Genomic DNA, 27,984 nt, shown 5'->3' on the forward strand with positions numbered 1-27,984 from the left:
GCAAACCTTCTGTGGACAGTGCATAATGTGAATCTCATGGATAACGTGAATCTCCTTCATACTCAGTGAATCCCATTGGACAAGTGATATTTCCCTCTAGCCCAGAGTGAACTGGCCATGTCACAGTACACTCTGTCACCGGTAGTGCGAATGTTACAGGCATTAAGAACCTGCAATAGGAGGCGGCATTTTCCTCACACCTGGTGTGAATCCCTTGTGGATACTGCGAACCCATTAGACGCAGCAGGAGACGACGGCCCATTACCGGCTAGCCAGGGCAAATGCCATGTGCAGAGTACGGATGCACTGCCAACAGGTTCACAGCTGGTGTGAATCCCGTATCTGGGCAGGAGTAATCTACTACTGACAGGGCATATTCCTCTCCTCCCAACCCCCAGTGTGATCACCCCACCTTAAAAAAAAAAAAAAAAAATCTTGCTCCCGCCAGGTGTGAACACCTACAAAGCGTAGCTCTTCACGGAATGCAGTGTGACGCCCCATGAAGAGCTGTACTTCCCCATCTCGTGCCTCCCCCCACCCCATGTCTAGGGGGGCTGTCAGAAAACTGCGCCGCCCTAAATGTCAAAGTCTTGGAAGAGGTGGCCTGTCCTCAAGGCCACCAAGCCCCAGGCCACACGCGGAGACTACTCTGCAGCGCGCGCCACACCGCAAGTGCTCGTTCTCTCCCCTCCCGGTGGCAACAGGGCTTTCCGCGGGGCCGCGCCAGACTTTCCGAGACTGTTGATTGGTTGTAGTCCCGGCCACCCGGCAGCCAATCAAGCGGGGGAAAGGTGACATCACTTATTCTCCTCCCCTCCCCCCCCAACTTCCCTACTCCCGGCTACCGGCAGCAACAACCACGTGGGGGAGGGGTAAGAGAGTAGAACCCGGTGAGGTCATTGCGCCGCCCCGACCGCTGCTGATTGGCTGCGGGCCTCGCGGGTGGCGGTTGGCTGCTCCTCGCACCTCCCCCTTGTGCCGCTACCGCCGCCACCGAGAGGAGCCAGCAGCGACGCCAGAGCCGGGAATCCGGGTGAGTCGGGGCCCTGGGTCTAAGATGCTCCTGGCGCCCAGTGAGACTCACGAGGAACTGCCCTTTCGACTTTTTCTCCTAGCACGGGTTCTTCGGAGCTCCAGGCACTCTGTCACATGGGAGTTGTAGTCTGCCATGTCCTGTCGACTATGGGCCGGAGACGTAAGAAGACTACCATTCCCAGCAGGAATTGCGACTAGCCGGTCAACAAACGCTGAGGCCACGCCTTCTGAGCTTGCTCATTGGAGAGCCTGTCCCTTAGCCCCTCCTTCTTGCACTTCATTGGCTACTGTCCCTCGCAGAGGCTGGGTTCCGGCCTAGAGTGCAAGACGACTGGGTACTGTATTCGTCATTCTGCACTAAAGCGGACTGCGATTGGTCAATGCTGGTGTCCATTACTTATTGCGGGGCAGGACCCTAGGCTGATCAGGCGGTCGTAGGCTCAGGTTGGTGTCGGTCCCAGAGGGAGGCCGATCTTGGACTTTGGCCCCGCCCACCAGCGCTGCCGGGTGGGCGCGATTGGTTGTGGCAAGCGTCGCTCGTCGTTGAGAGGCGGAGCCGACGAGGCTCCGAATATCTATTGGTCTAGGACGGCGCCGGTCAGCGGGGTTGTGGCCGCTGATTGGCTGGCTGCTCCAGCTGTTGCAGGTCCATTCACCATTTTGTGTGTTGGAGTAAAAAAAAAGGGAGAAACGAGAGGGAGAGCCGGAGGGGGGCGGGGAGGGACCGGACCGGACCGAGCCGGGGCCACGGCCCCCCGCCCCGTAACCCCGCTGAGTCCGAGGTGAGGGGCGGGGCCAGGGTTGACACGGGAAGGGGGGATTTGGGGTGCTGGGGGCCGAGAGGGGACAGGTGGCAGGGACGGGGAGGGGGTACAGGGGAAAAGGGGTGAGTGGGGTGGTGGGAAGCGGGGACAGAGTGGAGGAAGTGGTGGGGAGGAGGAGTGACAGAAAAAGGGTGACAAGGAGGGGGTGGTGGGCAGAGAATGGGTAACAGGAATGGAGGGGTGACAGGACTAGATCAGGGTGACAGGGAGAGGGAGGGGACAGAGTTGGAGGGGGTGACAAGGAGAGGTGATGGGGAGAGAAGGTGACAGGTCCAGAGATGGCTGACATGAGAGTGACTGGGAGGAGGAGGTGATAGAGATAGATGAGAGTGACAAGGAGGGGGTGACTGAGGAGGGGGCCTAGGGCCTGTGAAGAGAGAGCTAGAGATAGAGATGGTGACAGGATGGGAGAGAGAGTGGCAGAGAAGCTGGTGCCAGGAGGCCTGTTGGGAGCAGAGGACATGAGACCCTGAAAAGCCTGGGCCAGCCTGGGCTTCAGGAGTTACTGCTCAGATTCTGAGGGAGGTGAGGGCCCACAGGGCCTTGGGTGGGAGTTATCCAAAGAGGTGTGGACAGGAAGAGAGTAGGTCCCAGGGGAAAGAAAGAGGCTTGGCTTCTGGTGTGAAGAGGCTGGGCCAGGCAGCAGGGTCCAGGGGTGCCAAGCAGTGTGGTTATAGGCCCTGGGTGGGGTATGCCCAGGATGGTGGCCCAGCAGGTCAGTGGGGAGAAGATGGTGGCGGCTGCCCAACTCCCGGGTACTTGGGTGCCTGCCCCAGTGTGAGAAGCCCCGGGCCCTCCAGCCTCTGCCTATGAGGACCCCAGGATTGGCTCAGAGAAGGGGCATCCTGGGACTGCAGGATCCTAAGGAGCAGCAGGCCCCAAGTGGGATAGGTCACTCTCCCATGAGGTCAGGGGTACCATGGGAGCCTGAAGACTGAGTCGGGGTGCCTCTGATTGTGTTTGGCTTATGGTCCTGGATCCCCCAACCCTCCCAGAGGCCCCTTTTTTGTCCTCTCAGGTTCTCTTAGTCACTTCAGAGTAAAGTTTTTTCCCTTCTCTTTTCTCAGGGCAGCTTGAAAGGGGGCGGGCAGTAATGACTGTTCAGGAAGTGGGTGAGGTTGGCCCGCTGGGCTTGTCCTGCTTTCTTTGACCTTCTCCCACTTACCCCCACCTGGAGTCCGAGGGCATATTTGGGGGCCAGGGGGGCCCAGTCGGCTCAGCCACCCTGTCAGAGCCAGCCCAGTCAGGGCGGGGATGCAAGCAGACCAGAAGGGGGGTGGCTGGGCTTTTGGGTATCATGCTGGGTGCTGTGGGGGGAGGGGCAGGCTCCCATCCAGTGGGACAGCGAAACCCTGCGGTGTAGCGCTGTGTCCCACTGTGTGATGACGTGTGTGTGTGCCGTGTGTGTGTGTGCCGTGTGTGTGTGTGTGCGCGCGCACGCGTGTGTGTGCTTATGCACGGCCCTGTGGTAGCACTAGGTATGAGCTATTGCCCCAGACGTGCCCCTGCCTGTTCCCTGCCAGGATCTGGGGAGATGGCTATACCTGGCAGGCCTGGGGTGCAGAGCAGAGTGGGCAGCTGTCCCTTGGGACTCTTAGCTGCCCACTCCTTCCCACAATGCCTGGCCATGCCAGGCTGCCCGGGCAGGGGTGGGGGGTGGTGGAGAGAGGCTCACATCACAGCCCAGTCGCCTCCCTTTCTGTGACTGTGTGCCTGTGCGCGTGTGTGTGTGTGAGTGTGTGTGCTCTCTGGACAGTGACAGTGCGAGGATCATGTGACAGGCGGCACGCTGAAACGGTTAGGAGCACAGACTCTGGAGCCAGATTGCCTGGGTTCAGATCTTAGCTCTGCCATTTCCTAGCTGGATGAATTTGGACAAGTTGCTTGATCTCTCTGTGCCCCAGTTTCCTCGAGTGTAAATGGGACTGATAGTAGCATCTGCCTCTTAGGGCTGTTGTGAGGATGACATGGGTTAATAAAGGCAAGTTTAGCCCAGGGCTCGGCTCAAAGTGAGTGCTCCATAGACGTGAACCGTTAGTGCTTCTCACGTCCCCTTGGGGCAGTCAGAGTGTGTGCATGCACCTACTGTCCTCTGCAGAGGAAGCAGATTATGTGAGGGTCCCCAAGGAACCAGAGTGTATAGCTCAGGGGACATGAGTGCCAGTCTGTGTCTGGGTGCTGGCCAGGGGCCTACATGAGTTGAAGACAGCCAGGAAGGAGACCTTGGGGACCATGGAGTTGGGGCAGTGACCTCAGCAAGTAGGAAGTCTTGGGGGACAGTGGGTGTAGAGGTGTTCCTGAGTCGCTCCCAGTGAGCCTCGTCTGTCCTCTCACCCTGCAGGTGGACGAAAGATGAAACCAATGAAGAAGGCGTGCACCGGCCTCCCAGGTTCTGGCAGCGGTGGCAAGTCCCCACCAGCCACCAGGGCCAAGGCCCTGAGGCGGCGAGGGGCTGGGGAGGGTGACAAGCCAGAGGAGGAAGATGACGAGGCGCAGCAGCAGCAGCCGGGGCCAGAAGAGGCTGAGGAGGGTGAGGAGGAGGAGGCCGAGCGGGGCACTGGGGCGGAAGGGCTGCCCCCAGAGTTGCACCCTGACCACCCGGCCCCAGGCCCAGCCGAGGAACCCAAGGGGGAGGGCGAGGCAGGCCGCTGGGAGCCCTCACTCAGCCGAAAGACGGCCACGTTCAAGTCACGAGCGCCCAAGAAGAAGTATGTGGAGGAGCATGGGGCTGGCAGTGGCAGCAGTGGGGCGGCTGGTGCCCCTGAAGAGCGGGCACGGACCCCCGAGGAGGCGGGCACCCCGGGGGTGCCTCCGCAGCCACCCACCTCTGCCCGCTCCTCCTCCACCGACACAGCCAGCGAGCACTCGGCTGACCTGGAAGATGAGCCGGCCGAAGCTGGTGGTTTAGGCCCCTGGCCCCCTGGCAGCACCAGCGGTGGCTATGACCTGCGGCAGCTGCGCTCCCAGCGGGTGCTGGCTCGGCGTGGGGACGGTCTCTTCCTGCCAGCTGTGGTGCGCCAGGTGCGCCGAAGCCAGGACCTGGGTGTGCAGTTCCCTGGGGACCGGTCCCTGACTTTCTACGAGGGGGCACCTGGCAGTGGTGTGGATGTGGTTTTGGATGCCACGCCACCGCCGGCTGCGCTGGTGGTGGGCACAGCGGTCTGTACCTGTGTGGAGCCCGGTGTGGCTGCCTACCGTGCGGGGGTGGTGGTGGAGGTGGCCGCCAAGCCGGCTGCCTACAAGGTCCGCTTCAGCCCTGGCCCCAGCTCCCAGCCGGGCCCGGCGGCCACCCCGCCGCAGCCGCCACAGCGTGAGCCCGAGGACGCGGTGTGGGTGGCCCGCTCCAGCCTGCGCCTGCTGCGGCCCCCGTGGGAGCCCGAAGCCCTGCCGAGGAAGCCCCCGGCGGGTCCTGAGGAGGAGCAGGCCGAGCCGGGGGCCGCCCTTCCCCCCTGCCCTGCTGCCCTGGACCTCAAGCAGCCCGAGGATGCCGAGGTCTCCAAGATCAGCTTTGGTGGCCACCTGGGGGCTTGCGAGGAGGGTGAGGAGAAGCACCCGCCAGCCCTGGGCACCCCGGCCTTGCTCCCACTGCCCCCGCCCCAGCTCCTGTCACCGCCACCCAAGTCCCCAGCCTTCGCCGGCCCAGGCCGCCCTGGTGAGCAGCCGTCGCCCTGCCAGGAGGGGAGCCAGGGCGGCAGCCGCAGCAGCAGCGTGGCCTCCCTGGAGAAGGGGGCTGCACCGGCTGCCCGGGCCCGCACGCCACTGACAGCAGCCCAGCAGAAATACAAGAAGGGCGACGTGGTCTGCACACCCAATGGAATTCGAAAGAAATTCAACGGCAAGCAGTGGCGACGGCTGTGCTCGAGAGATGGCTGCATGAAGGAGTCCCAGCGGCGGGGCTACTGCTCCCGCCACCTGTCCATGCGAACCAAGGAGATGGAGGGCCTGGCGGACAGTGGCCCAGGTGGGGCTGGGCGGCCAGCTGGGGTGGCGGCCCGTGAGGGCAGCACCGAGTTCGACTGGGGTGACGAGACGTCTCGAGACAGTGAGGCCAGCAGCGTGGCAGCCCGGGGAGACTCACGCCCACGCCTGGTGGCCCCCGCGGACCTGTCACGCTTTGAGTTCGATGAGTGTGAAGCGGCTGTGATGCTGGTGTCACTGGGCAGCTCTCGCTCGGGCACACCCTCCTTCTCCCCCGTCTCTACGCAGTCACCTTTCTCGCCAGCCCCGTCACCCTCACCCTCACCACTCTTCGGCTTCCGCCCTGCCAACTTCAGCCCCATCAACGCTTCGCCAGTCATCCAACGCACTGCTGTTCGCAGTCGCCACCTCAGCGCCAGCACCCCTAAGGCAGGCGTGCTGACGCCACCAGACCTGGGCCCTCACCCACCCCCGCCTGCCCCCCGAGAGCGCCATTCCTCTGGCATCCTACCCACCTTCCAGACCAACCTGACCTTTACTGTGCCCATCAGCCCTGGGCGACGGAAGACAGAGCTGCTGCCCCACCCAGGGGCGTTGGGGGCCCCTGGTGCAGCGGGCGGAGGAGCCGCCCCAGACTTCCCCAAGAGCGACAGCTTAGACTCTGGTGTGGATTCGGTGTCCCACACACCTACCCCCTCCACACCGGCTGGCTTCCGTGCCGTGTCGCCCGCCGTGCCCTTCTCCCGCTCCCGCCAGCCCTCGCCGTTGCTGCTGCTGCCTCCACCTGCCGGCCTCACCTCGGATCCTGGGCCTTCCGTGCGCAGGGTGCCTGCCGTGCAGCGGGACTCGCCTGTCATCGTCCGCAACCCCGACGTGCCGCTGCCCTCCAAATTCCCTGGGGAGGTGGGCGCTGGCAGTGAGGCACGGGCCGGGGGGCCTGGGCGGGGCTGCCGAGAGACTCCGGTGCCGCCCGGGATGGCCAGTGGGAAGCCTGGCCTGCCCCCACCTCTGCCGGCCCCTGTGCCCATCACTGTGCCTCCAGCTGCGCCGACGGCTGTGGCCCAGCCGATGCCCACCTTTGGCCTGGCTTCCTCGCCCTTCCAGCCGGTGGCCTTCCACCCCTCACCTGCTGCCCTGTTGCCCGTCCTGGTGCCCAGCAGCTACACCAGCCATCCTGCCCCCAAAAAGGAAGTCATCATGGGCCGGCCTGGGACAGGTAAGAGGTTCGGGTGGATGGGCTGGGCGAGGGCTCATTTTGCACAGGGCCCCTTGCTAACTGGCTCTCAAGAGAGGTGAGCTCCCCACCTTGGGTGGGATTCAAGTGGAGGCTGGCCTCCTTTCTGCACAGATGTTCCGGTGGGAGTTCACCTGTCAGGCAAGGGCGTGGAGTTTTTCTTTTTCTTTTTTTCCGGCTGCACTGTGTGGCAAGCAGGATCTTAGTTCCCCGACCAGGGATCGAACCCGTGTCCTCTACAGTGGAAGCGCGGATTCTTAACCACTGGACCGCCAGGGAAGTCCCCAGGCGTGGACTTTGAAGGCTCAGTGCAGTGTTTCCAGAAGCCTCCTGTTGGGAATGTACTCTGAAGGGGTCCATCAGTCAGCAAACCTTTCCTGAGTGCAGGCTCAAAGCCAGACCCCCACAGAGCTGATGGGGTAACAGAGATGATAATCATGATGACAGCTCGCACGTCTGGAGGACTGGCAGGGGTATCACCGTGACAAGCACTGCAAGTGGGTTATCGCACCTAATCCTCACACCCACCCCTTAACGTAGCACTCACAACATTCTGAACTCTGCTATGATTATGCTCATTTAGAGGAAACTGGGAATTTCCTGGTGGTCCGGTGGTTGGGACTCCGTACTTCCACTGCAGGGATCCGGGTTCGATCCCCGGTCGGGGAACTAAGATCCCACAAGCCGCGCAGTGCAGCCAAAAAAAAAAAAAAAAAAAAAAAAAAAATTAGAGGAAACTGAGGCCAGGTTAGTAACTTGCCCAGGGTCACATGGCTAGTAAATCCTAGAGCCAGCCTTCAAACCCAGGCAGGTTGGTTCGTGACCAACCTGCCTGGGTTACTGATGGGAAGACTGAGGCTCCAACAGGTCCTTCGGCCAGGTAGTGGCAGGACCAGGACTGGAGCCCTCATCTTCACCGCTGCACCTGGGAAATAGCACAGGTGTGGTCAGTGCCATGGCGGGGAGCTGGGCGTGTGCTGGGCATGCTTCCAGATGTGAACCTAGTCTGGCTGCCCTCAGGAAAGGGCGTGTAAGCCGAGAGTTGAAGGATGAGTTGGAACCAGCAGCTGTGGGACAGGAGAACCTCCTAGGAGGCCGTTGGGAAGGCTCCGAGGCCAGAAGGAGCACAGCTGAGGACAGCCAGAGTGGCTAGAGGGCTAAGGCCAGCGGTGCGGGGAGAGGCATTTCTGAGATGGTGCTGGAGAGCCAGCTGGCCTGGGCCTTGTCAGAGCAACTTTCATGGAGGGTGACAGACCCATCACCAGCCCCTTCCCTAGCATTTTTTTCTTATTTACTTACGAATTCACTGTTGACTGAGGCCCCCTCTCTGTGTCTGGCCCTATGCTGGCTGATGCTAAGGACACAGCCCTGTCCTCAAAGGGCTCATGGTCCCTGGAGCAGACAGACCTGTCCCCAGATAGTAGCTGTCCAGAGTGGTCAGGGCTGGGATGGAGGAAGCCCAGGAGGCCATATGAAGTCAGGGAGGACTTCTTGGAGAAGGGGCCAGTGAGACCTGCAGGGTCTAAAGTGAGACCTGCAGGGTCTAAAGTGAGACCTGCACAGTCTAAAGTGAGACCTGAAGGGTGTGCAGAAGGGAGCCTGGCACGGCCGGCAGGAGGACCTTCAGGCAGAGGGAAGAGTGTGCAAAGGCCTTGAGGCAAAAGCAAGAATTTGAAGGAAGTTGAATCTGCAAAGTCAGGGGCTCTAGACAGTGGGTGAGTGTTGGGATGTGTGGCTGTGTTGGTGAGCAGTACAACAAGGGGCAGATCCTAGAGGGTCCTTCTAAGACTTGGGCACTTTATCCTGAGGGCACTAGGGAGCCATGCAAGGTTTTGAGCCGACCCAACCACGGCTGTACCATGAAGGGTGAGTTCCAGCCCCTGAGACCAGAGGCAGGGAGACCAGGGAGGAAGGAGTCTGGGCTGTGGATCTGGGTAGGAGCCGCTGTGTCTTGGTCTGGTGCAAAGACCAATATAGGAAGGGGCCCAGACCCTGCCCTCACTGAGCTCCAGCCCAGACCCGGGCAGAGGGACACAAAGGCTACGCTTGCCCCTCATGCTCATATACTGAGGTTGTGAGCTGTGTTTTTTGCCCCACCCCCAACATTTTTTACATTTGTTATCGTAGTTGATATGAGCAAAATTCCACAAAGTGGGCACAGCGGGGATTCCTATCCTTAGGCAGATGAAGAAACTGAAGCAGAAGGACTCCTACCATCCCCCTCAGCCCCCACCCCCGCATGCCTACAGCCCCCGACATTGCCCTCATACATAGCATCGGTCAGTCATGACCCTCACTGCTGCTGTGTGGGGAGGGATGGCACGATGCAGGTGACCTGAGACCTACCAGGGTGGTCCGGCGGGGGTGGGGGTGGGGGGTTCCTGCCACCATTTTCCAGATGCGGAAAATGAGGCCCTGACAGAAAAAGAGTCCTGATTAAGGTCACCCAGCCAGGGAGGGGCAGGACTGGGCCTTGAACCAGGTCTCTTGATCTCTAGATCACAGGAGTCTTCCTACTAGAAGTAACAGTAATAATAATTTATTGAGTACCACCCATGCATGTGCTTGGCACACTGCTCAGTAAGCGCTGACTGAGCCTTTACTCACTGAATCCTCACAACAACCCAGGAGATCAGCACGATTATTAGTTCCAGTAGACAGAGGAGGAAACTGTAGCCCGAGAGGCAAAGTGACTTGCCCAAGGTCACTCAGCTAGGAAGAGGGAGAGCCAGAGTGTGAATCCAGGCTGTCTGGCTCCAGAGCCCAGGCTCTTAAGCACTCTCAATTAGAATAATGAAAACAATAATAGTAGCCCACTTTACCGAGCATTTACCATGTGCCCAGCCTCAAGCGTGGGGCCATCTCATCGAAACCTCCTGATACTATGAAACAGGGATTACCAGCCCTGTTGTCAGGGGGAGGGGGGGAACTGCGGTTCAGGGAGGGGAGGCCCCTTGCTGGAAGCCACCTGGTCGTCAGAACTTGTCCAGTGCCTGTCCTGGCGGTTCTGAGCAGCGCCTCCCTGACTACACCCATGCTGAGGTATCCAGGCTGCCCTCAGGTTCCCAGCCAGCAGGCCCTTTTGTTCTTCTCTCAGAGGCCTCCCTAAACCCTTGGGAGGTAGGCACCTTGGGGCCTTCTCTCTCTGAGGCCCAGATAGGGCAGACTGTGCCCAGTGGAAGAGTGAGGCTGTAGTCCTGGCCCCTTCTGCCCGCCCATGCCAGGGCCTGACCCTCAGTCAGGACAGCAGGTGTGAGGGGGTGGCCCGGGGCAGCCTGCCTGCTTCTGCCCCCCGCCAGGCATTTGCTTCCGCTGGGGGACTTGCCGGAGCAGGCGGGCCTGCATTCTCTACATTCTATGCATGGCCGGGCCAGCCAGCTGCCATTGCCACCTCCCTCTGACTCTTCCCGCCTGCTCCCCAGGAGAGGAAGCCGCCCCAGGGCCTGCAGCCCTGACCCAGGAGGCCAGATGTCTCAGCCCTGTTTCTGGCATGGCCTGCCTTCCAGCTCCCAGCTCCCGCCTGGTTTCCCCATATTCACAGGCAGTGCCCCTTCTCCTGGGCCTGTCTGCCCATCTGCCTGTTTGACCCACTGTATGTCTGTCTCTCTCGGGTTCCTATGTCTGTCTCTTGTCTAGGTCTCTGTTTCTGGCCCCGAGTCTCTCTCTCTCTGGACTTCTGTCTGACTTTCTCTGAGTCTGGCTCGCTATGCCTTTCCAGGTTTGTACCTCCTTAGACATCAGTTCTGGTCTGAGGCTTCATTCCACCTTCTTTCTGTTTTGATTCCCCCATCTTGGAATCCTGTCTCTGGTCCAGCCTTGGCCTCTCCTCTGGCCCTCCTTCTCCCATTCTTTAGACAGACATGTTTCCCCCATCCTAGCCCCCACCCACACTCTGTGCACATCAGGTACTCTGTTCCTTTAAGTCAGTGGGTAGTTGCTAAGCACCAGATCTCCTGCTCCTTGGGGAACAGGTGGGAGAATGGGGAGTGTTGGGAGAATGTCTAGGCCTGGGAGCCCCCGCTTGTCCCTTGACAAATTAAATGCCCACTAATGTCCCTGAAATCTGCTGAGAGGTGTTGGGAGCCATCCTGCAGACCCATCACACCCAAGCACCTGTTCCCAAGACAGGCAGGAAGGCGGGGGCTTTTTGGGCCAAGCTAGGAGATCCGGCTGTGGGGGAGAAGCAGGAAAGCAGCTCCTGTGCCCACCCACCTGCTCGAGGGCATGACCCAGATCACCCTTACCACCACCACCCCCATCGCCTTTCAGGAGACACTTTGGTGCCAGCTCCATTTAATTGAGTCCCACGTGTAGTCCACCCCAACCAGTAGGACCTCAGAGACCAGGCAACATCCACCAACTATGCTTGGGTGTGTCGGGAAAATGAGGCCCAAAGAGGAGCCAAGAGTGTCCTGACTCCCCATATCCAGATCCAGATTCTGCTCACCAGAATTTGTTTTGTCTCAAACAGTGAACCCCTTCTCTCTCACCGGAAGTCACTCCTCATCCCTCTACCAGGTCCAGGCTGAGCAGCCCTGGGATAAGTGGGTGGGGGAGGCAGATGTGGATGCAGGCACCGGCAAGGATGAGCAGAGGGAGATACAGAGCCTGGGGAGGCCAGAGGAGAGAGAAAACTCTGGCTTAATGCGAGGCCATGAGTGAAGGTTCAGGTAGGCTTCTCGCTGGAGGTGACATTTGAGCTGAAGCAGGAATGAGGATTTCAGGGTAGTGAAAGAAAGGGAAGGGCCATCCAGGCTTAGGCAGCCACAGGAGCAAAGGCCAGGAGGGGTGAAAGTGCATGACCTCTGAGTGGCCAGTTGAGGCTGGAGCTGACACGAGCCTAGTCTTGGCAGAAGGGTGCCAAGGAGGACAGGTCCAGCCAGGCCATGCTTGAATGTCAGCCTGTGAAGAGCCGAGAAAGGGTTTAGAGCAGAGGGAAAGGGTTGGATCAGGGTGTCAAAGATCCCTGGAAAGGAAGGAGACCTAGACTGGGAAGAAGAGGATGATTTGCGGGAGAGAGAAGAGGCTTTTTTGAGGTAGCAGGAGTGAGTCTTGGAACAGCCCCCGGCGCCAGGCACTGCAAGGGGTCAGGCTGCCTCCTGCTGGCGGCGGGTGGCGGGGCTGCTGGCGCGCGCATGCGCAGCGGCGGGGTGGTGTGTGTGGCCCGCAGCCCCCGGCGCCCGGGCATTAATGGCTCCATTAGTGGCCGAGAGGGAGGCGCATTAGCGGCGACGACGGCGTCTGGCTCCCATTACCACCGGCGGCAGCGGCTGCACCGCAGGCGGCTGGACCCTAGCCTGCCGCGCCGCCGCCTCCGCCCGCACCCCGTCCCCTGCCTGTTCCCGCTCCGCTTGGGGGCCTGGGACTGGGAACCCCCGTCTCCCCATTTCGGTGGAAAAGCTGATTTGTGAAGCCAGGCAGACCTGGGCTCGAATCTTGACCGTGCCACCTCCTGACTGCGAGATCCTACGCCCTTCTGAGCCTGTTTTTTGCGAAGCAGCCCGGGAAACGGTGCATCGGGGGCTTTGTGGATCCAGACGGGCACCCAGTCAGGGCCGCGCCCATTCCCGCGCCCCAGGGGGTAGGCCCGGGGCGTCGGGCCTCCGGCCTTCCCATTGGCCGCTGTCGCGCCCGCCGACGCCGATTGGCCGAGACTTGCTACCCTGGCCCCTGCGTCATTAACCCTTGCGCGGCCGCGTCCTCGGGCTGGGTGGGGGCCCCCACCCCCCCGCAGCAGACAGTTCGGGTGCCAGCTGACCCGCGCACCGCCGCTGCCCGCGTGGGTGTCAGCCCGGCCGGGTGCCCGCCCGCCCGCCCTCCCAGCACAAAGCGGCTTTGTGGGGCCCGCCGGGGGCTGGCTGGGGGCCAGGCGGCGAGTGGAAAATCTCGTGAGCTCGGGGCTGGGGAGGAGAGCGCAGGGCGGCGCCCCCTCCTCCGCCCAGGCAGTGGCCCCTCCCTCAGCCCGCGCGGACCAGCCCTCGCAGCCCCGGCGCCTGTACACTCCCGCTCAACCCCCTCTTCTACCCCCAAATCCACATCCCGCTCTCCATCCTATCCCGCCCATCTTCCAATCCCTGGGGAGCCTCCCCCGCACCTCTCGCTTGCCTCTCTTTCCCTTCTGGTCCCCCTGCCTACCCCAGCCCCACTCACTGACTCACCCTGGCGCTATTTTTAGGCCCCCATCCCTCCCGAGCAGCACCAGTCCAATCCTGGGCTCGTTCCCCAGGCAACCCTGGCCGTCTCCGACGCCGCCCGGGGTGGGTGGGTGGGTGTGTATGTGGGGAGCGGGTGAGGGGAGCTGGGGACACTGGGGTGGTGAGCCGAGGCGGGGACCCGGGCCTGGAGAGCAGGGTGGGGAGCCGCAGGCGGCAGGGCGCGGTGCCTCTCGGGCTCAGTAAACGGGGGCCCGTGAGTTCAGAGCATGTCTGCCTGTCCCTCAGCCTGTCAGCATCCCTGGCTGTGCGCCCCAGGCCTTTGGGCAGGCCTCAGCCTGTGCCACCCTGGGTGGCACTTGCTTTCTCCATCTGGGCTCCCTGTCCCCAGGCTGGGGTGGGGTGGGGCTGTGCGGGCTGTTTGGGGCCAAACCTTTTGTGGAGTTGGCTATGGGGTAGTGCAGGGGGTGGTTGCACCGTAGTTCTGCCTAGTACCTGCTTTGAGTGAAGGATGGCGATGCACCCCCCTCTCTGATGGGGCTGGGGCCCTGGTTTGGGGGAACTCCCTCAGACTTTTCCAACTAGGGAGGCCCCAGTTAGGGTTGGGGATGGCTAGAGAGATGGAGCTGTCTGGGGACAGGACCTGCTCCCTCTTCTCCACTCCTAATCACCCCCACTCAGGGTTCCTCCATTCCAAACAATGGAAGCTAAGTATAGGGCTGGCCCAGCGCCCAGGGCAGGGGGGCCCTTCCCGCCCGGATTCCGGCCCCTCCCTGCTAGGCTGGGCCCCCACTTGGCTGTACCCTACCCTGTAAGGGGCCTCTTCCCATCCCTCCTATGTGGGCACTGTCTTCTACCAGATGTGCAACCCTCCCAGATGTATGGGGCCCTCTTTCCCTACTGTGCCAGGCTTAGCTCTTTTTCTCACCCAACAGAACTGGGGGAGCTGGCAGTAGGGTTCCTCTGAGCTCAGTCCCTGGGCTTCATTGCAGTTGGGAAGGGGTTAACTTGCCAGTAGGTGACTCACCGGTGGGGAGAGGAGGGGGCAGCGGTAGGGAGATAGAGCAGGCCACATTGATTTCAGCCTTGATTTCTGCTTCACATTGCAGTCCCTGGGGCAGTGAGGTAATGGAGGGTCTGAGTCTGGGGCTGCATAGGGAGGAGGGGGCAGTCACCTAATAGTCCCTCTGTTGGTCTCTCCAGGCCCACAGCCAAGTGTCTGGCCCTGTAGTCTCTGGAGGTCAGAGGACTACAGACCTCCCCTTCCCCTCTGGGCCCAGGTTACCCGGTTTTTGCCCCCTCTCCATGCCTTCATCTCTGTCTGTAGCTGCAGAAGGCTGGGAAAAGGGTTTGTCTGTGCCCATCACTGATCCCACATGTGTGGGAGCCCAGTCTTGGTGCATCTGAGCCTGTGCAATCTTTACCTGCCCAGGTATGACCCCACGCCTCTGCCTTTACTGGATGTGGCCTCAGGGCCCTTCTTGGGTGATCCAAGGCCTCTGCCTCTCTGCCTGGTGGGCCCCAGACCTTGCCTGTGTCTCGGTGTGTACCCTCTGACCTTTCTATAGTTCACCAGTCTCTCCGATACCATTGTCTGAACATATTCCCAGGCCTCTGTTGGGAGTCTCTGCCTGTGTCCACCCTGAGGTGAAATTTTCAGTAGTGGAAAGAGCACTTGAGTTGGAGTGCTGGGCTGTTACGTCCTGGCTGCATGATCTTGCACAATTTATTCAATTTCTCTGAGCCTCATTTTCTCATCTGAACAATAGGCATAATAAAGTGTACTTCCCTAGTGGCTGTGAGGATTCAATGCACAGGGTTATACATACAAGCTCCCAGCATGTAGCAGCCCCAGTGTTAGTTTCCTTTCTTCCTCTTGGCCGTCTTTTGGAAAGGGTGGCTCCCAGGCCAGAGTGGTGGCCCCCTGCCTTCCACTGTGAGGTAGAGGGTCCCAGGTGGCTGCTAAGTGTCAGGCAGGGTAGCTGAATCAATGGGAATGGCCATGGCACTTTGCATACCTGATGAGCCAGGGTACTGAAGTAGTTAGTGCTCACCAGGGTAAGTTTACATAGTGTTTGGGGTCAGTATGATGGCATTTGTGAGAGTTACCTGTGTTGGGGTTGGGGGGTGCCGGGAAGGCCATATGAGTGTGTGGTTGTGTTGGAGGGATGTAGGATGTGTGCTGTGGACAAGCAGTGGCTGTGATGAGGTGTATGAGATAATTCTGCCTGTTTGATATGTTGTGTGTTTGTATGAGTCACATGGGCTGGTGGATGTGTATGAGGATATGCTTTGATGAAGCACATATGACAGGGCATGTATGAAATGGGTGATGTGAAGAAGATGGGTGAGAACAAGTGTGTGTGATGGTGGGTGGGGAGTGATGGACGTTTAGTGTGGGAGGTAGTACATTTATGTGAGGTGTTCCGGGTGTGTGACTTCGTGTGTAAGACCGAGGGTACATGTGACCCTGGACTGTGTATGAGATAATGGGTGTGGTAGGAAAGTCTGTCTATGAGGAGTGTGTGTGTGTGTGTTTGTGACTGCTGTTGTGAGAGTTGGTGAGGGCTCAGGGGTGGCTCGCCCAATCCTACACGCAGTTTGTCTGCCCTGCGGGGCCGCGCGTGCCCAGGTGGGCGTGAGGGAGGTGGGCCGAGCCGCGCGTGAGCGTGTTCCTCGCGCGGACTGGACACACAAGCACCACCCACAGCCCCGGGCCTCTGCAGCGCGGCGCCCCGAACCGCCCCCCTGGCTCAGTGCCTTTACTGCAGTGCGCCCTCCCTGCCGCCCTCCTCCCACGGTCCCGCCCCGGGCCGGCTTGGGTCCAACCGGAGCCCGCCCCGCCCTGCCCTTATTTGCATATGACTGACGTTCCCCTGGGGCGGCCAATGGGGGCAGGCGCGGCGGGGCCTGACCCGCGCGCGGCGGCGGCAGCCAATGGGCTCGCGCGCGGTGGGCCGGGCTTGCGCGGAAGGCCGCGGGGGAAGCGGGGAAGGGGCGGGGGGAGGTGCGCGGGGGGAGGGGAGCGCGTAGTAGTGGCGGGGCGGGGAGGCGGCGGCGGTTCGGCGCGGGGCTCGCTCGGAGCGCACGGACGCACGCACGCTCGTCCGTCTGCCCGCCCGGGGCCGGAGGCCGACCCGGCGCTGAGCCGCGGGCCCCAGGCCCGGAAAGGCGGGGCGCGGCGCCGGCAAACCGGGGCGCTCGGGGCCAGAGCCGTTACCCGCCAGAGCTGCGAGGGAGGGAGGGAGGGAGCCAGCGAACGGGGAAGGGAGGGGGCCGCCCCCGCGCACGCGCGCCGCGCCCCGCCCCACCTGCCCCGCCCGCCCGGCTCCGCGCGGGAGGAGGGAGAAGGAGGGGGCGGCGCCGATGGCCTGGGTGCTGCGCGCCCCGTGACGGCCCCCGCGCGCGCCGGGGGGCGGGGCGGGGCCGGCGCGCTCTGACCTCCCCCCGCCCCCCGGGCGGCGGGAGGCAGGTGGCGTTGTGCGCAGGCGCGCCCGGCTGAGACCCCCCGCGTGGGGCAGCCGGAGGGGGGGCGGTGGGGGGGGGCATGCGGCGACGGCCTCCAGCTCCCCCCGGGCCCGAGCGGTGGCGGCCGAGGAGCCGGCGGCGGGCGGAACGGCGGCGGCCGCTGAGGAGGCGCGAGCCCCGGCCGGGCCACCCCGTGCCGGACCATGTACTCAGCCCACAGGCCCCTGGTGCCCGCGTCCGGCGCGGCCTCCCGTGGCCTCGGCATGTTCGGTCAGTAGCGCCTGGGCCCTGGGACTCCAGGGGTCAAGGTGTCGGGGTGCTGAGTGCGGAGTAATGGTGATGGGGTTATAGTAAGAGAACGGTGGAGGCAGAGTAGAGGGGAAAGTTACAGAGCTCGGCTGGGCTGAGTGGTTAGTGACGGCAGGTGGGAGTGTAGTGGAGGGATGGGAGTGCAGAGTGGGGAGTAGCTGAGGACAGCTGTGGTGTTTAGGTGTAGGGTGGAAAAGGTATGTTGTCATGGGAGGTGAGGAGGGGTGCAGAGTACCTGGCTTCAGAGCATGGATTAGAATAGGAGCAGCGTGAGACCTGCTGGTGCCAGGTGTGGAATAGAGGGAGAAGGGACTAGGGGCTGTGATTGAGTAGTGGGGCTAAGGACAGGTCTTGGGAAGGGAGTGAGGCACTGTTTGCTCAGAACAGAGTGACGTGTTGGTGGTTTGCTTTTCAGAGAGAGGAAGAGACCCAGGAACCTGGAGGGTAGTGCACTAGGGAGGAGTTCAGGAGGGACAGGACCAAAGGACTGTTCTACCATTGTATACTGGGCCCTTTCTTTCCCACCTAGCAGAAGATGAGGGGGCCTGATGGGAAAGATCCTTGTGAAGAGAGGGACAGGTCCAGGTCTCTGAAGGCTGTCATGGGTTTGGAGGGCCCAGCAGGCTTTTGGGGCTCCAGTGCCCCCGTGCTAGTGGATGGAATCTTCACAGTGTTTTGAGTCCTTTTCTAGTGTGGGCTTCTTTGTTCGTCTCCTGTTGCCTTGATGTCTACTTTTTTGTTTTGTCAGCACCTCACAGAATCAGGTCTTGAGGTCAGTGCCTCACATAGGGGCTCCCCTAGGCCAGCCTTCTGAAGGCATTGGCGGGGGTGGGGGGGGATCAGCCTAGGTCAGATTGATCTAGATCAGGGGGAGCCTGGAATGATGGGGACCAGGGCTAGGGCGTTTCCCTCTTCTCTTCTTGGTCTTCCCCTAGCAGGGGCCTCCTCTGCTGCTTCCACTTCCCCCAGGGAGCTGGCAGTGAGTAGGAAGCCCACTCCCAGCCTGGGCCAGCCCCAGGAGTCCAGCCAGGGGTGGGACTCAGCCATAAGGGGTGGGCTGGCTCCTCTACCACCCAGCTCCTGGAGCAGAAGGTTGGACCTCTAGGAGCAGCGCCCTGGTGAGGGAAGTACCTTCCTGTGCGTAGCCTTAAGGAAACACCTGGCCCCTTTGCCTTGCCTGGGCAGAGTCTCGTAATAATTCTCTCGTCTGTCCCATTGTCTGTGCCTTTTTGTCTGAAGAGTTTACCACACCCTCCCATCTTTTGGGGTAAGGGGGCTGGACACTACACTAGAGATAAGCTCAGGGGTATAGAGTGAGGGAGGCTGGGAGGTCTCTTCATGGGCAGTAGATTCTCTTTGAGGAGGAAGGAGATGCTGGAGTCACCTGTGCCCAGCCTGGGAAAGGCAGATCTGGCTCCCTGGGGTCTGTGGTAGGGGGGAGGGAGGCAAGGAGAAAGGCCTGAGACCCCATGTCCTGTGAGTAGTGGGGAGGGGAGGGGAAGGTGGGGAGGAGAGGGGAGGGTGGGGAGACTGGGCCATCTGCCTCAGGAAAGGAAAAAGGGAGTATGAGGCCAAGGTGAGGGGCTGTGTCAGACGGCAACACGGTGATAGGAATTGACTGAGGGAGGGTCTGCGGCCTTGCTAAGGTCTAGGGGCCTTGAGAGAGTGAGTTGGCAAGCGAACATGGCCTGGTTGGCGACAGGAGCCAGTCGTTTCTCTGGCCTGGTCCCTGGTGGCAAGGCTGGTGGAGGTGGAGGTGGGGGTGGAAGTGGGGGAGGGAGTGGGGTGTGAGGACCGTTTCCCTGCTTCTGTTTTCTTTCTTAAAAATATAGAAATCTTTCAGGGAGGAGTTTTTCCTGAGTGATGTCGCATGCACGAGCCCAGGGGGCTCTGGGATTGAGGAAGGGGGTGTAAAGAAGGGGTGGAGCCACCTTGTCCAGGGTGGAGAAGAGTTTGAGTTGGGGGTCAAGGCCAAGCTCTCCTGCCGCACAGCTCAGCTGAGTCCTTCCCACAGTGTGGACGAACGTGGAACCTCGCTCTGTGGCCGTGTTCCCCTGGCATTCCTTAGTCCCCTTCCTGGCCCCCAGCCAGCCTGACCCCTCCGTGCAGCCAAGTGAGGCCCAGCAACCTGCTAGCCATCTAGTGGCCTCCAACCAGAGCAAAGGTGAGGGTTGGGAGGCTGTGGGAAGGCATGGGGATGGGGTCGAGATGGCCCAGGAGCTCTCTGATCTGCCTGCCGCTCTGTCCCCAGAACCTGCTGAGTCGGCGGCTGTTGCTCACGAGCAGCCACCAGGCGGGACGGGGAATGCTGACCCCGGGCGGCCCCCTGGAGCTACATGCCCTGAGAGCCCAGGGCCTGGACCCCCCCACACTCTGGGGGTGGTGGAACCTGGAAAGGGCCCCCTTCCCACCACGGAGGAGGAGGCCCCCGGTCCTCCAGGAGAGCCCAGGCTGGACAGTGAGACAGAGAGTGACCACGACGATGCGTGAGTGCCCTGAGGCTTGGGACTGGGGAGGAGGGTGGAGTGGCCAGAGACGTGGCTCTCACTGCCCTGCCGCTCCCGCCACAGCTTCCTCTCCATCATGTCTCCTGAGATCCAGTTGCCTCTGCCGCCTGGGAAACGCCGGACGCAGTCTCTCAGCGCCCTGCCCAAGGAACGAGACTCATCTTCAGAGAAGGATGGACGCAGCCCCAACAAGGTGCCTCATCTCCACCTGTCCCCAACTCACCCTGTGGCCGCCCAAGCCCGTCTCCCCAGTCCTAACCTTCCTGCTCGGGCCCGTGTCTGCTGCAGAGGGAGAAGGACCATATCCGGCGGCCCATGAATGCCTTCATGATCTTCAGCAAGCGGCACCGGGCCCTGGTCCACCAGCGTCACCCCAACCAGGACAACCGGACCGTCAGTAAGATCCTGGGCGAGTGGTGGTACGCTCTGGGGCCCAAGGAGAAGCAGAAGTACCACGACCTGGCCTTCCAGGTAACTCCACCTCCTTTTGGCTCCTCCGCTTCCTCTGGCAGGGTGGGTGAGTGAAGGGTCTCCCTGCCCTCTCCTGCCAGGTGAAAGAGGCCCACTTTAAGGCCCACCCAGACTGGAAGTGGTGCAACAAGGACCGGAAGAAGTCCAGCTCAGAGGCCAAGCCTACAAGCCTGGGGCTGGCAGGAGGGCACAAGGAGCCAAGGGAGCGGAGCATGTCGGAGACAGGCACCGCCGCTGCCCCTGGAGGTTAGTGAGCCCTTTGGCTTTTCTGCCCTGACACCGACCTCCCCTTTGCTTGCTCACCCCCTTCCCCAGAAGCTCCTCTCAGCTTTATCTCTTTTATCTGAGGACCCTTATTCACAAAGGAACTGGTATTTATCTCTTGTGAGGGGGTCAGAGAGATCCAAATAGATTAGATTTCTGAACAGAAATCTTATTGTGAAGTGCCATTTGCTGAGCATTTACTATGTCACAGGCATCAAGAAGGGCATAATCTCTAGTATTCAAAAGCACACCTAATATTCCAGATGAAGAAACGGCTTAGAGAGACAAAAGCACTTGCTTGAACTCACTAAAAAACTAGTAAGTAGCAAAGCTTGAATTTAAACCCCAGCTCATCTGGCTCTCAAGACCACAGTTGGAAGCCCCTCGTTGGCTGCTTCTACTGACTGAGGGTGTTTAGTGTGCCCGGCACCATTCTGAGGCGCTTCTCTGGAGTGATCCTGTGGGTTTGGGCCCATGACTCTGTGAGGGAGGAGACGTTCCTTTTTCTCCGAGATGAGGGAGTAGAGGCTCAGACAGTCCACTGGTTATTAGCTAGGCAACGCCACACATACCTGTCTCCAGGCTTTCATGCTCTCAGAAAGGCTGCCTCCCAGGGAGCAGTGGGCTTCCTCCTCGCAGCCCAAGAGGGCAGGAACCAGGGGAAATGCTGGCCTGGTAGGTGGTATCTCTTTTCTGCCAGGTGGCCCAGGAAGTCCAACCTGCCTCTGCCTGGTATCTAGAAATATCTGTGGATGGCTTGGCCAGCCTGGGTACTGGGAGGAGGCTTCCTGACTGCGACACTTTTTTCTTTCCACCCTACAGTGTCCTCGGAGCTCCTGTCCGTCACAGCCCAGACGCTCTTGAGCTCGGACACCAAGGCTCCGGGGAGCAGCTCTTGTGGGGCAGAACGTCTGCACGCAGTCGGCGGACCTGCCTCAGCCCGGCCCCGAGCCTTCTCCCACAGCGGGGTCCACAGCCTGGATGGTGGGGAAGTAGACAGCCAGGCACTACAGGAACTGACTCAGGTCTGGAGTGCAGGCCATGGGGGTAGGGGCGATGTGCAGGGAGCGCTGCCCACGGTGACAGCACTGGCTGAACTCTCCCTGCACTTCCCCTGCAGATGGTGTCTGGCCCTGCATCCTACTCTGGCCCAAAGCCTTCCACCCAATATGGGGCTCCAGGCCCCTTTGCGGCCCCCGGTGAGGGAGGCACTCTGGCAGCCAGTGGGCGGCCCCCACTGCTGCCCACCCGGGCCTCCCGTTCCCAGCGTGCAGCCAGTGAGGACATGACCAGTGACGAGGAACGCATGGTCATCTGTGAGGAGGAAGGGGATGATGATGTCATTGGTAAGCAGTTGCAGGGCCCAGAATCCTGTCCAGGGAGCAGCTGGCTAAGGTTTGGAGGGTGGGTGAAGATTTGGTCCAGGCCCTTAGGCCCCTTCTTTTTCTTCCCTTCCACGTTCGTTTGTGATTGCGTTTGTGATTGCGGGCATGTTCAGTTCAGGCCCTACTGAGTAAGCCCAGCCCTACCCTCAAGAAGCCCCAAGCCTGACAGGAAGCCGGGAGGACACGGGCATGGCCGGGCCAATGGACACAGTATTAGATGCTATTACCAGTGTGCTCTTAGGGTCTGCTGGCGGGCAGGTGGGCAGAGCATTCTTGGACAACACTTGGAACAACATTTGTTCCTGGTGAGGAACAGCATTCCTGGACAGCACTTAACTGCTAACTCGGGGCAGAGCCGAGGCCAGAGCCAGGCTCCACACTGTCCCTCCTGGCAGCCCTGCACCCAGCCCTTTACCAGCCCTGTTCCCTCTGCTCTCTCAGCTGACGATGGCTTCAGCACCACTGACATTGACCTCAAGTGCAAGGAGCGGGTGACCGACAGCGAGAGCGGAGACAGCTCTGGGGAGGACCCAGAGGGCAGCAAGGTGAGGGCTTGGGACTTGCTGCTGTCTGGTCTCATGCATCCTGGGAATGGGGGGGAATGTTACTTCTCTGTACCTTGACAGAGGGGAAGATTAAGGCGCAGAGAAGGTGAGCTACTTGCTTCATGGGGAACTGGGTCTCAGTCTGGATGAGTGGAGGCCTTCGGCTGGCCTGGTTGCCAGGCGGGACGGGGAGGTTGGGATGGGCGGGATGGGCAGGGTGTGGGTATCCAGGCTCCCCTGACATGCTCGTGTCTCCCTTCTCCTGCCACTCAGGGCTTTGGTCGGAAGGTGTTCTCGCCTGTGATCCGTTCCTCCTTTACTCACTGCCGTCCATCGCTGGACCCTGAGCCCCCAGGGCCCCCAGATCCACCTGCAGGCTTCGGCAAAGGCTACGGGCCCACCCCATCCTCCTCATCCTCGCCTGCCTCCTCCTCAGCCTCAGCAGCCACCTCCTTCCCGCTGGGCTCAGGGACCTTCAAAGCCCAGGAGTCAGGTCAGGGCAGCACAACAGGTCCCCTACGGCCCCCACCCCCTGGAACTGGGGGCCCAGCAACACCTAAGGCCACCCGGTTTCTCCCCACGGATCCTGCCACCTTCCGGCGCAAGAGACCTGAAAGCGTGGGGGGCCTGGAGCCACCAGGCCCCTCAGTCATTGCGGCACCTCCCAGCGGGGGAGGAAGTGTTCTGCAGACACTGGTCCTGCCCTCAAACAAGGAGGAACGGGAGGGCAGTGGAGCTCGCATGCCCTCGGCCCCAGCCCCATCTCTGGCCTATGGGGCCCCAGCAGCCCCCCTGTCCCGCCCGGCCGCCACCATGGTCACCAATGTGGTGCGGCCTGTCAGCAGCACTCCTGTGCCCATCGCCTCTAAGCCTTTCCCCACTTCTGGCCGGGCAGAAGCGTCTCCAAATGACACAGCCGGTGCCAGGACTGAGACAGTCGCTGGGTCCCGGGCACCTGGGGGCTCCCCACTGGGCGTCAGCTTAGTGTATTCGGACAAGAAGTCGGGAGCAGCCACCTCAACAGCCCCACATCTGGTGGCTGGACCCCTACTGGGCACTGTGGGGAAGGCGCCTGCCACTGTCACCAACCTGCTGGTGGGCGCCCCGGGCTATGGGGCCCCAGCGCCCCCCGCTGTCCAGTTCATTGCCCAGGGGGGCCCTGGCAGCGGGACGGCTGCGGGCTCAGGAGCAGGTGCTGGGAGTGGGCCCAATGGGCCAATGCCCCTGGGCATCCTGCAGCCAGGTCCCCTGGGCAAGGCTGGGGGAATCACCCAGGTGCAGTACATTCTGCCCACGCTGCCCCAGCAACTTCAAGTGGCGCCTGCCCCAGCACCAGCCCCTGGGACCAAGGCAGCGGCTCCCAGCGGCCCTGCACCCACCACCAGCATCCGTTTCACCCTCCCGCCGGGCACCTCCACCAACGGCAAAGTCCTGGCTGCCACCGCACCCACTCCTGGCATCCCCATCCTGCAGTCCGTACCCTCCGCCCCGCCCCCCAAAGGTGAGGCCTGGGCTGCGCAGCACACGGAGAGGGACCACAGGCTTATTCAACTCCTTTGTAACCACCTGCTCCCTCGTCTCTCCACTTGCAGCCCAGTCAGTTTCTCCTGTGCAGGCCCCACCCCCGGGTGGCTCAGCCCAGCTGCTACCTGGGAAGGTACTAGTGCCCTTGGCCACCCCTAGCATGTCAGTGCGGGGAGGAGGGGCCGGCCAGCCGCTGCCCCTGGTGAGCCCACCCTTCTCAGTACCTGTGCAGAATGGTGCTCAGCCACCCAGCAAGGTAAGGGTACCTTGGTGGTGGCCCCGCCTGTTTCTTATTCTTCTCTTCCTGGGTGTTAGCCTCTGTGTCCCACGGTTTCTGTGTTTGCCTTTTGTTCAGTCTTTTCCTTTTCTCCCTTTTTGTCTTTTGGCCCCTGTCTTGCTCGACATCTGTTCGCTATCTTGATTCTGCTCTCCGTGTTTGTACCTTGTCCCTTCTCTGTGTTTCCTATCTCTCGCTGTCTTCTTTGTCTTTGTTTCTCCCTTCCCGTCCGCATCCCGATTTCTCTGTCCTGTGTCTCTGCTGAGGTCCAGCCTCCGAGGTCTTGGTCCTCCCCTGCCCCATTCTGGGTCCCCAGCTCACCTCAGCCTGTGGTGTCCTTGCCCACAGATCATCCAGCTGACTCCAGTGCCTGTGAGCACACCCAGCGGCCTGGTGCCGCCCCTCAGCCCGGCTACGCTCCCCGGACCCGCCTCTCAGCCTCAGAAGGTTCTGCTGCCCTCCTCCACCAGGTAATGGCAGTTGAGCCCTCATCGGGAGGTGAGTGCAGGGAAGGGGTTAGGTGGGGCCAGCTCACCTACACCTTCCTCTTTCCTCTCCCTGCGGCAGAATCACCTACGTGCAGTCAGCAGGCGGGCATGCGCTGCCCCTGGGCACCGGTCCTGCGTCCAGTCAGGCTGGAACAGTCACCTCGTACGGACCCACGAGCTCAGTAGCCCTAGGCTTCACCTCGCTGGGGCCCAGCGGCCCCGCCTTCGTGCAGCCCCTGCTTTCAGGTGAGGGGTGGCCTGGCAGGCAGCTGGGGACCAAGGGTGGGGCTGAGGCAGCTCCGGCCCTAACTCGGCCCCCTGCCTCTCCTCTGTCTCTCTCTCTGCAGGCCAAGCCCCATTGCTGGCTCCTGGCCAGGTGGGCGTGTCACCCGTGCCCAGCCCCCAGCTGCCTCCCACCTGCGCAGCCCCCAGTGGTCCCGTCATCACAGCGTTTTACCCTGGCAGCCCCGTACCCACCTCCTCAGCACCCCTGGCCCAGCCATCCCAGGCCCCCCCCGGCCTGGTCTACACCGTGGCCACCAACACCACCCCACCTGCTGCCACCATCCTGCCCAAGGGCCCACCGGCCCCCGCCACTGCCACCCCGGCCCCTACCAGCCCTTTCCCTAGTGCCACAGGTGGGTGTCGGGCCAACCGAGGGTGGGGTGAGTGGGGAGACCCAGGGGATGGGCTCCAGTCAGGCCTGGCTCAGCGAATACTCTCTTTACCAGCAGGCTCCATGACCTACAGTTTAGTGGCCCCCAAGGCCCAGCGGCCCACCCCCAAGGCCCCCCAGAAAGTGAAGGCGGCCATCGCCAGCATTCCCGTGGGCTCCTTTGAGGCAGGTGCCCCTGGGCGGCCAGGCCCTGCGCCCCGGCAGCCGTTGGAGCCTGGCCCAGCTCGTGAGCCCCCTGCATCCGAGTCAGAGCTTGAGGGACGGCCAACCACACCAGCCCCTCCACTGCCCCCAGAGACCTGGGCTCCCCCGGCCCGGAGCAGTCCCCCGCCGCCCCCACCTGCTGAGGAGCGGACCAGTGCCAAGGGCCCTGAGACCATGGTGAGTGCCCAGCAGGCCTGGGGGTTCCCTGCTGCTGGGCTCGGCCCCTCAGTCCCCTGCCTGCCCTTCTGTTCCACCCCTCTTCTGTCTCTGTCTGAACTCTTGTGGCTCCTCCTCTGTCCTCCTGCCTGTCTGTCTGCATGACTGGGTCTTCCCCGTGGCTCTGTGTCTTGGCCGTCAGCGTTCATCTCTTGTATTTCTGGGTCTTGCCCAGGTGAGTCTGAACCCAGTGTCCTCCATCTCCCTGCCATCCTCACCCCAGGCCAGCAAATTCCCCAGCTCATCTTCAGACTGGCGTGTCCCCGGGCTGGGCCTGGAGAGCCGAGGGGAGCCTCCCACCCCTCCCAGCCCGGCCCCAGCTCCGGCCCCAGCCCCTGGTAGCAGCGGCAGCAGCAGTGAGGGCAGCAGTGGGAGGGCAGCTGGGGACACCCCCGAGCGCAAGGAGGCGGCTAGTGCTGGCAAGAAGGTCAAGGTGCGGCCCCCGCCCCTGAAGAAGACCTTTGACTCTGTGGACAAGTGAGCATGGGCTGGGGGACTTGGAGTGTGTGGGTTGGTGGCAGAGGGGGCAGCTGCAGGCTGGGGCAGAGGAGGTGACCCTGCCCGCTCTCCAGCAGGGTCCTGTCAGAGGTGGACTTCGAAGAGCGCTTTGCTGAGCTGCCCGAGTTTCGGCCTGAGGAGGTCTTGCCCTCGCCCACCCTGCAGTCTCTGGCCACCTCACCCCGGGCCATCCTGGGTTCCTACCGCAAGAAGAGGAAGAACTCCACTGGTAGGCGAGCGTAAAGCACCCAGGGTAGGTGGGGGACAGACCGGGGCCATCTCCACTGAGCCTGCTTCCATTTGACCAGACCTGGATTCAGCCCCCGAGGACCCCACCTCGCCCAAGCGTAAGATGAGGAGACGCTCCAGTTGCAGCTCGGAGCCCAACACCCCCAAGAGTGCCAAGTGCGAGGGGGACATCTTCACTTTTGACCGTACAGGTGCCGGTGTGGTGGCAGGCAGAGCTACGGGGGTCCTTGGGCCTCCAAGAGGGGTGGGGGTCTCAGGAACGGGGTTAAAGATGGGAGAGGTGGGGTGGGTGTTGCTGAGAGGAGGGACAGCAGGTCAAGGGTGGGTTCTGATATTCAACAGGCCCCTAAGTTGGTACGTGACCTTGGGTGGGTTCCGTCTCTAAACCCCGCTGTGAAATAGAATTCAGTGAGGGCGGAGTGGCCCCCCGGACAGTGGTGGAGGGCCAGGCTGCTGCGGAGGCTCGACTGTGCTCCCTGCGCTGCTCCCAGGTACAGAAGCTGAGGATGTGCTCGGGGAGCTGGAATATGAGAAGGTGCCATACTCGTCGCTGCGGCGCACCCTGGACCAGCGCCGGGCCCTCGTCATGCAGCTCTTCCAGGACCATGGCTTCTTCCCATCAGGTGAGCAGGTGTCGGAGTCTTGGGGGGCACTTGGAGGGGGCCTACCCACTCATCTCACCCTGCCCTCCCCACCACCCTTCTGTCCACAGCCCAGGCCACGGCAGCCTTCCAGGCCCGCTACGCAGACATCTTCCCCTCTAAGGTCTGTCTGCAGCTGAAGATCCGTGAGGTGCGCCAGAAGATCATGCAGGCGGCCACTCCCACGGAGCAGCCCCCGGGAGCCGAGGCCCCCCTCCCTGGACCGCCCCCCACTGTCACTGCTGCTGCCCCTGTCCCCACTCCCAGCCCTGCTGGGGGCCCTGACCCCACCTCACCTGGCTCGGACTCTGGCACGGCCCCGGCTGCCCCGCCATTGCCTCCGCCCCCAGAGCCGGGGCCCGGACAGCCTGGCTGGGAGGGGCCCCCCCAACCCTCACCACCCCCCTCTGGTCCCTCCACAGCTGCCACAGGCAGGTGAGGGGCTCCTGAGAAGACCCCAGACCCACAGTACTCCCCTCAGGACACGGACAGTATGTAGGTGGCAGGAATGGGGGGGCAGGATGGTTACCTCCTCCCCAGCGAAGCCATTGCGTCCTTTCCAGTTTGGGACGGAATGAGGCCTGCTCCTCTTGTCTATCCCCCTCCCCCCACAGCTCCCTCCCTGTGATGGGGGGCAGCTGAGGGGAAGCAGGGGGCACAGTCTCCCTCCACCGAGCCCCTGTACATAACCTGGAGTGTGTTACCTTCAGACCTTTTCACTTGTACTTTATGCAAAATGGCTCGTGTGAGGGCTGCAAGCTGGAGGGTAGTGTGGGCCTCGGGCCACAGGGAGGCGCCTGTGGAGTAGGGGGAGTTCATGTACCCCTTTTTTCCCCAGAGGGGCTGGACTCAGGTTAGTTTGGGGGTGGGGGCTCCTGCACTTTGCCACAGGCACGGGGAGGGTTCTCTCCCCACCCCCTCTGCCCTCCCAGCTTGGGTTGTACTTTCTAAGAAGGTGATTCCCCGACCCTGTCCCCATCCCCAGAACAAAACATGTTGATCATGTGCAATATTTCTTACTGTGCTGAGAAGCCGCAATGACCGAGATTAAAGCTGTTTAACACACCTGTGTGGCTGCCTGCTCGGAAGGGAGAAGGGA

At 61.8% G+C, this 27,984-nt stretch overlaps 1 protein-coding gene across 11 annotated transcripts; it reads left to right on the forward strand.

Annotated features, from left to right (window-relative positions):
- The first annotated feature begins 867 nt into the window (after positions 1-867).
- On the forward strand, positions 868-27,950 carry CIC (capicua transcriptional repressor). Of its 11 annotated transcripts, XM_059903607.1 has the most exons (22): positions 868-1,033; positions 1,116-1,370; positions 4,201-6,993; positions 18,955-19,104; positions 19,192-19,426; positions 19,511-19,640; positions 19,736-19,918; positions 19,999-20,164; positions 21,005-21,207; positions 21,303-21,528; positions 22,009-22,112; positions 22,386-23,613; positions 23,705-23,892; positions 24,262-24,383; positions 24,481-24,647; positions 24,749-25,039; positions 25,133-25,458; positions 25,673-25,974; positions 26,070-26,224; positions 26,304-26,435; positions 26,736-26,867; positions 26,957-27,950. In XM_059903607.1, exons 3-22 carry the CDS (start codon positions 4,212-4,214, stop codon positions 27,322-27,324), a joined length of 7,590 nt encoding a protein of 2,529 aa, XP_059759590.1. In that variant the 5' UTR covers positions 868-1,033; positions 1,116-1,370; positions 4,201-4,211; the 3' UTR covers positions 27,325-27,950. The 11 variants fall into 11 exon arrangements, with proteins under 11 accessions (XP_059759590.1, XP_059759592.1, XP_059759591.1 ...); XM_059903609.1 differs by lacking the exon at positions 1,116-1,370; XM_059903608.1 differs by lacking the exons at positions 868-1,033; positions 1,116-1,370 and adding an exon at positions 1,385-1,479.
- The last annotated feature ends 34 nt before the right edge of the window (positions 27,951-27,984 follow it).

The sequence above is a fragment of the Balaenoptera ricei genome, chromosome 19 (genome assembly GCF_028023285.1).
Source record: "Balaenoptera ricei isolate mBalRic1 chromosome 19, mBalRic1.hap2, whole genome shotgun sequence".
In the NCBI taxonomy this organism is placed as follows: domain Eukaryota; kingdom Metazoa; phylum Chordata; class Mammalia; order Artiodactyla; family Balaenopteridae; genus Balaenoptera; species Balaenoptera ricei.

Coding starts and splice junctions, on each gene's coding strand:
- CIC (XM_059903607.1), top strand. CDS start 4,212: ATGAAACCAATGAAGAAGGCGTGCACCGGCCTCCCAGGTTCTGGCAGC. Junction 6,994..18,954: donor CATGGGCCGGCCTGGGACAG/GTAAGAGGTTCG, acceptor TCCTTCCCACAG/TGTGGACGAACGTGGAACCT. Junction 20,165..21,004: donor CACCGCCGCTGCCCCTGGAG/GTTAGTGAGCCC, acceptor TCCACCCTACAG/TGTCCTCGGAGCTCCTGTCC.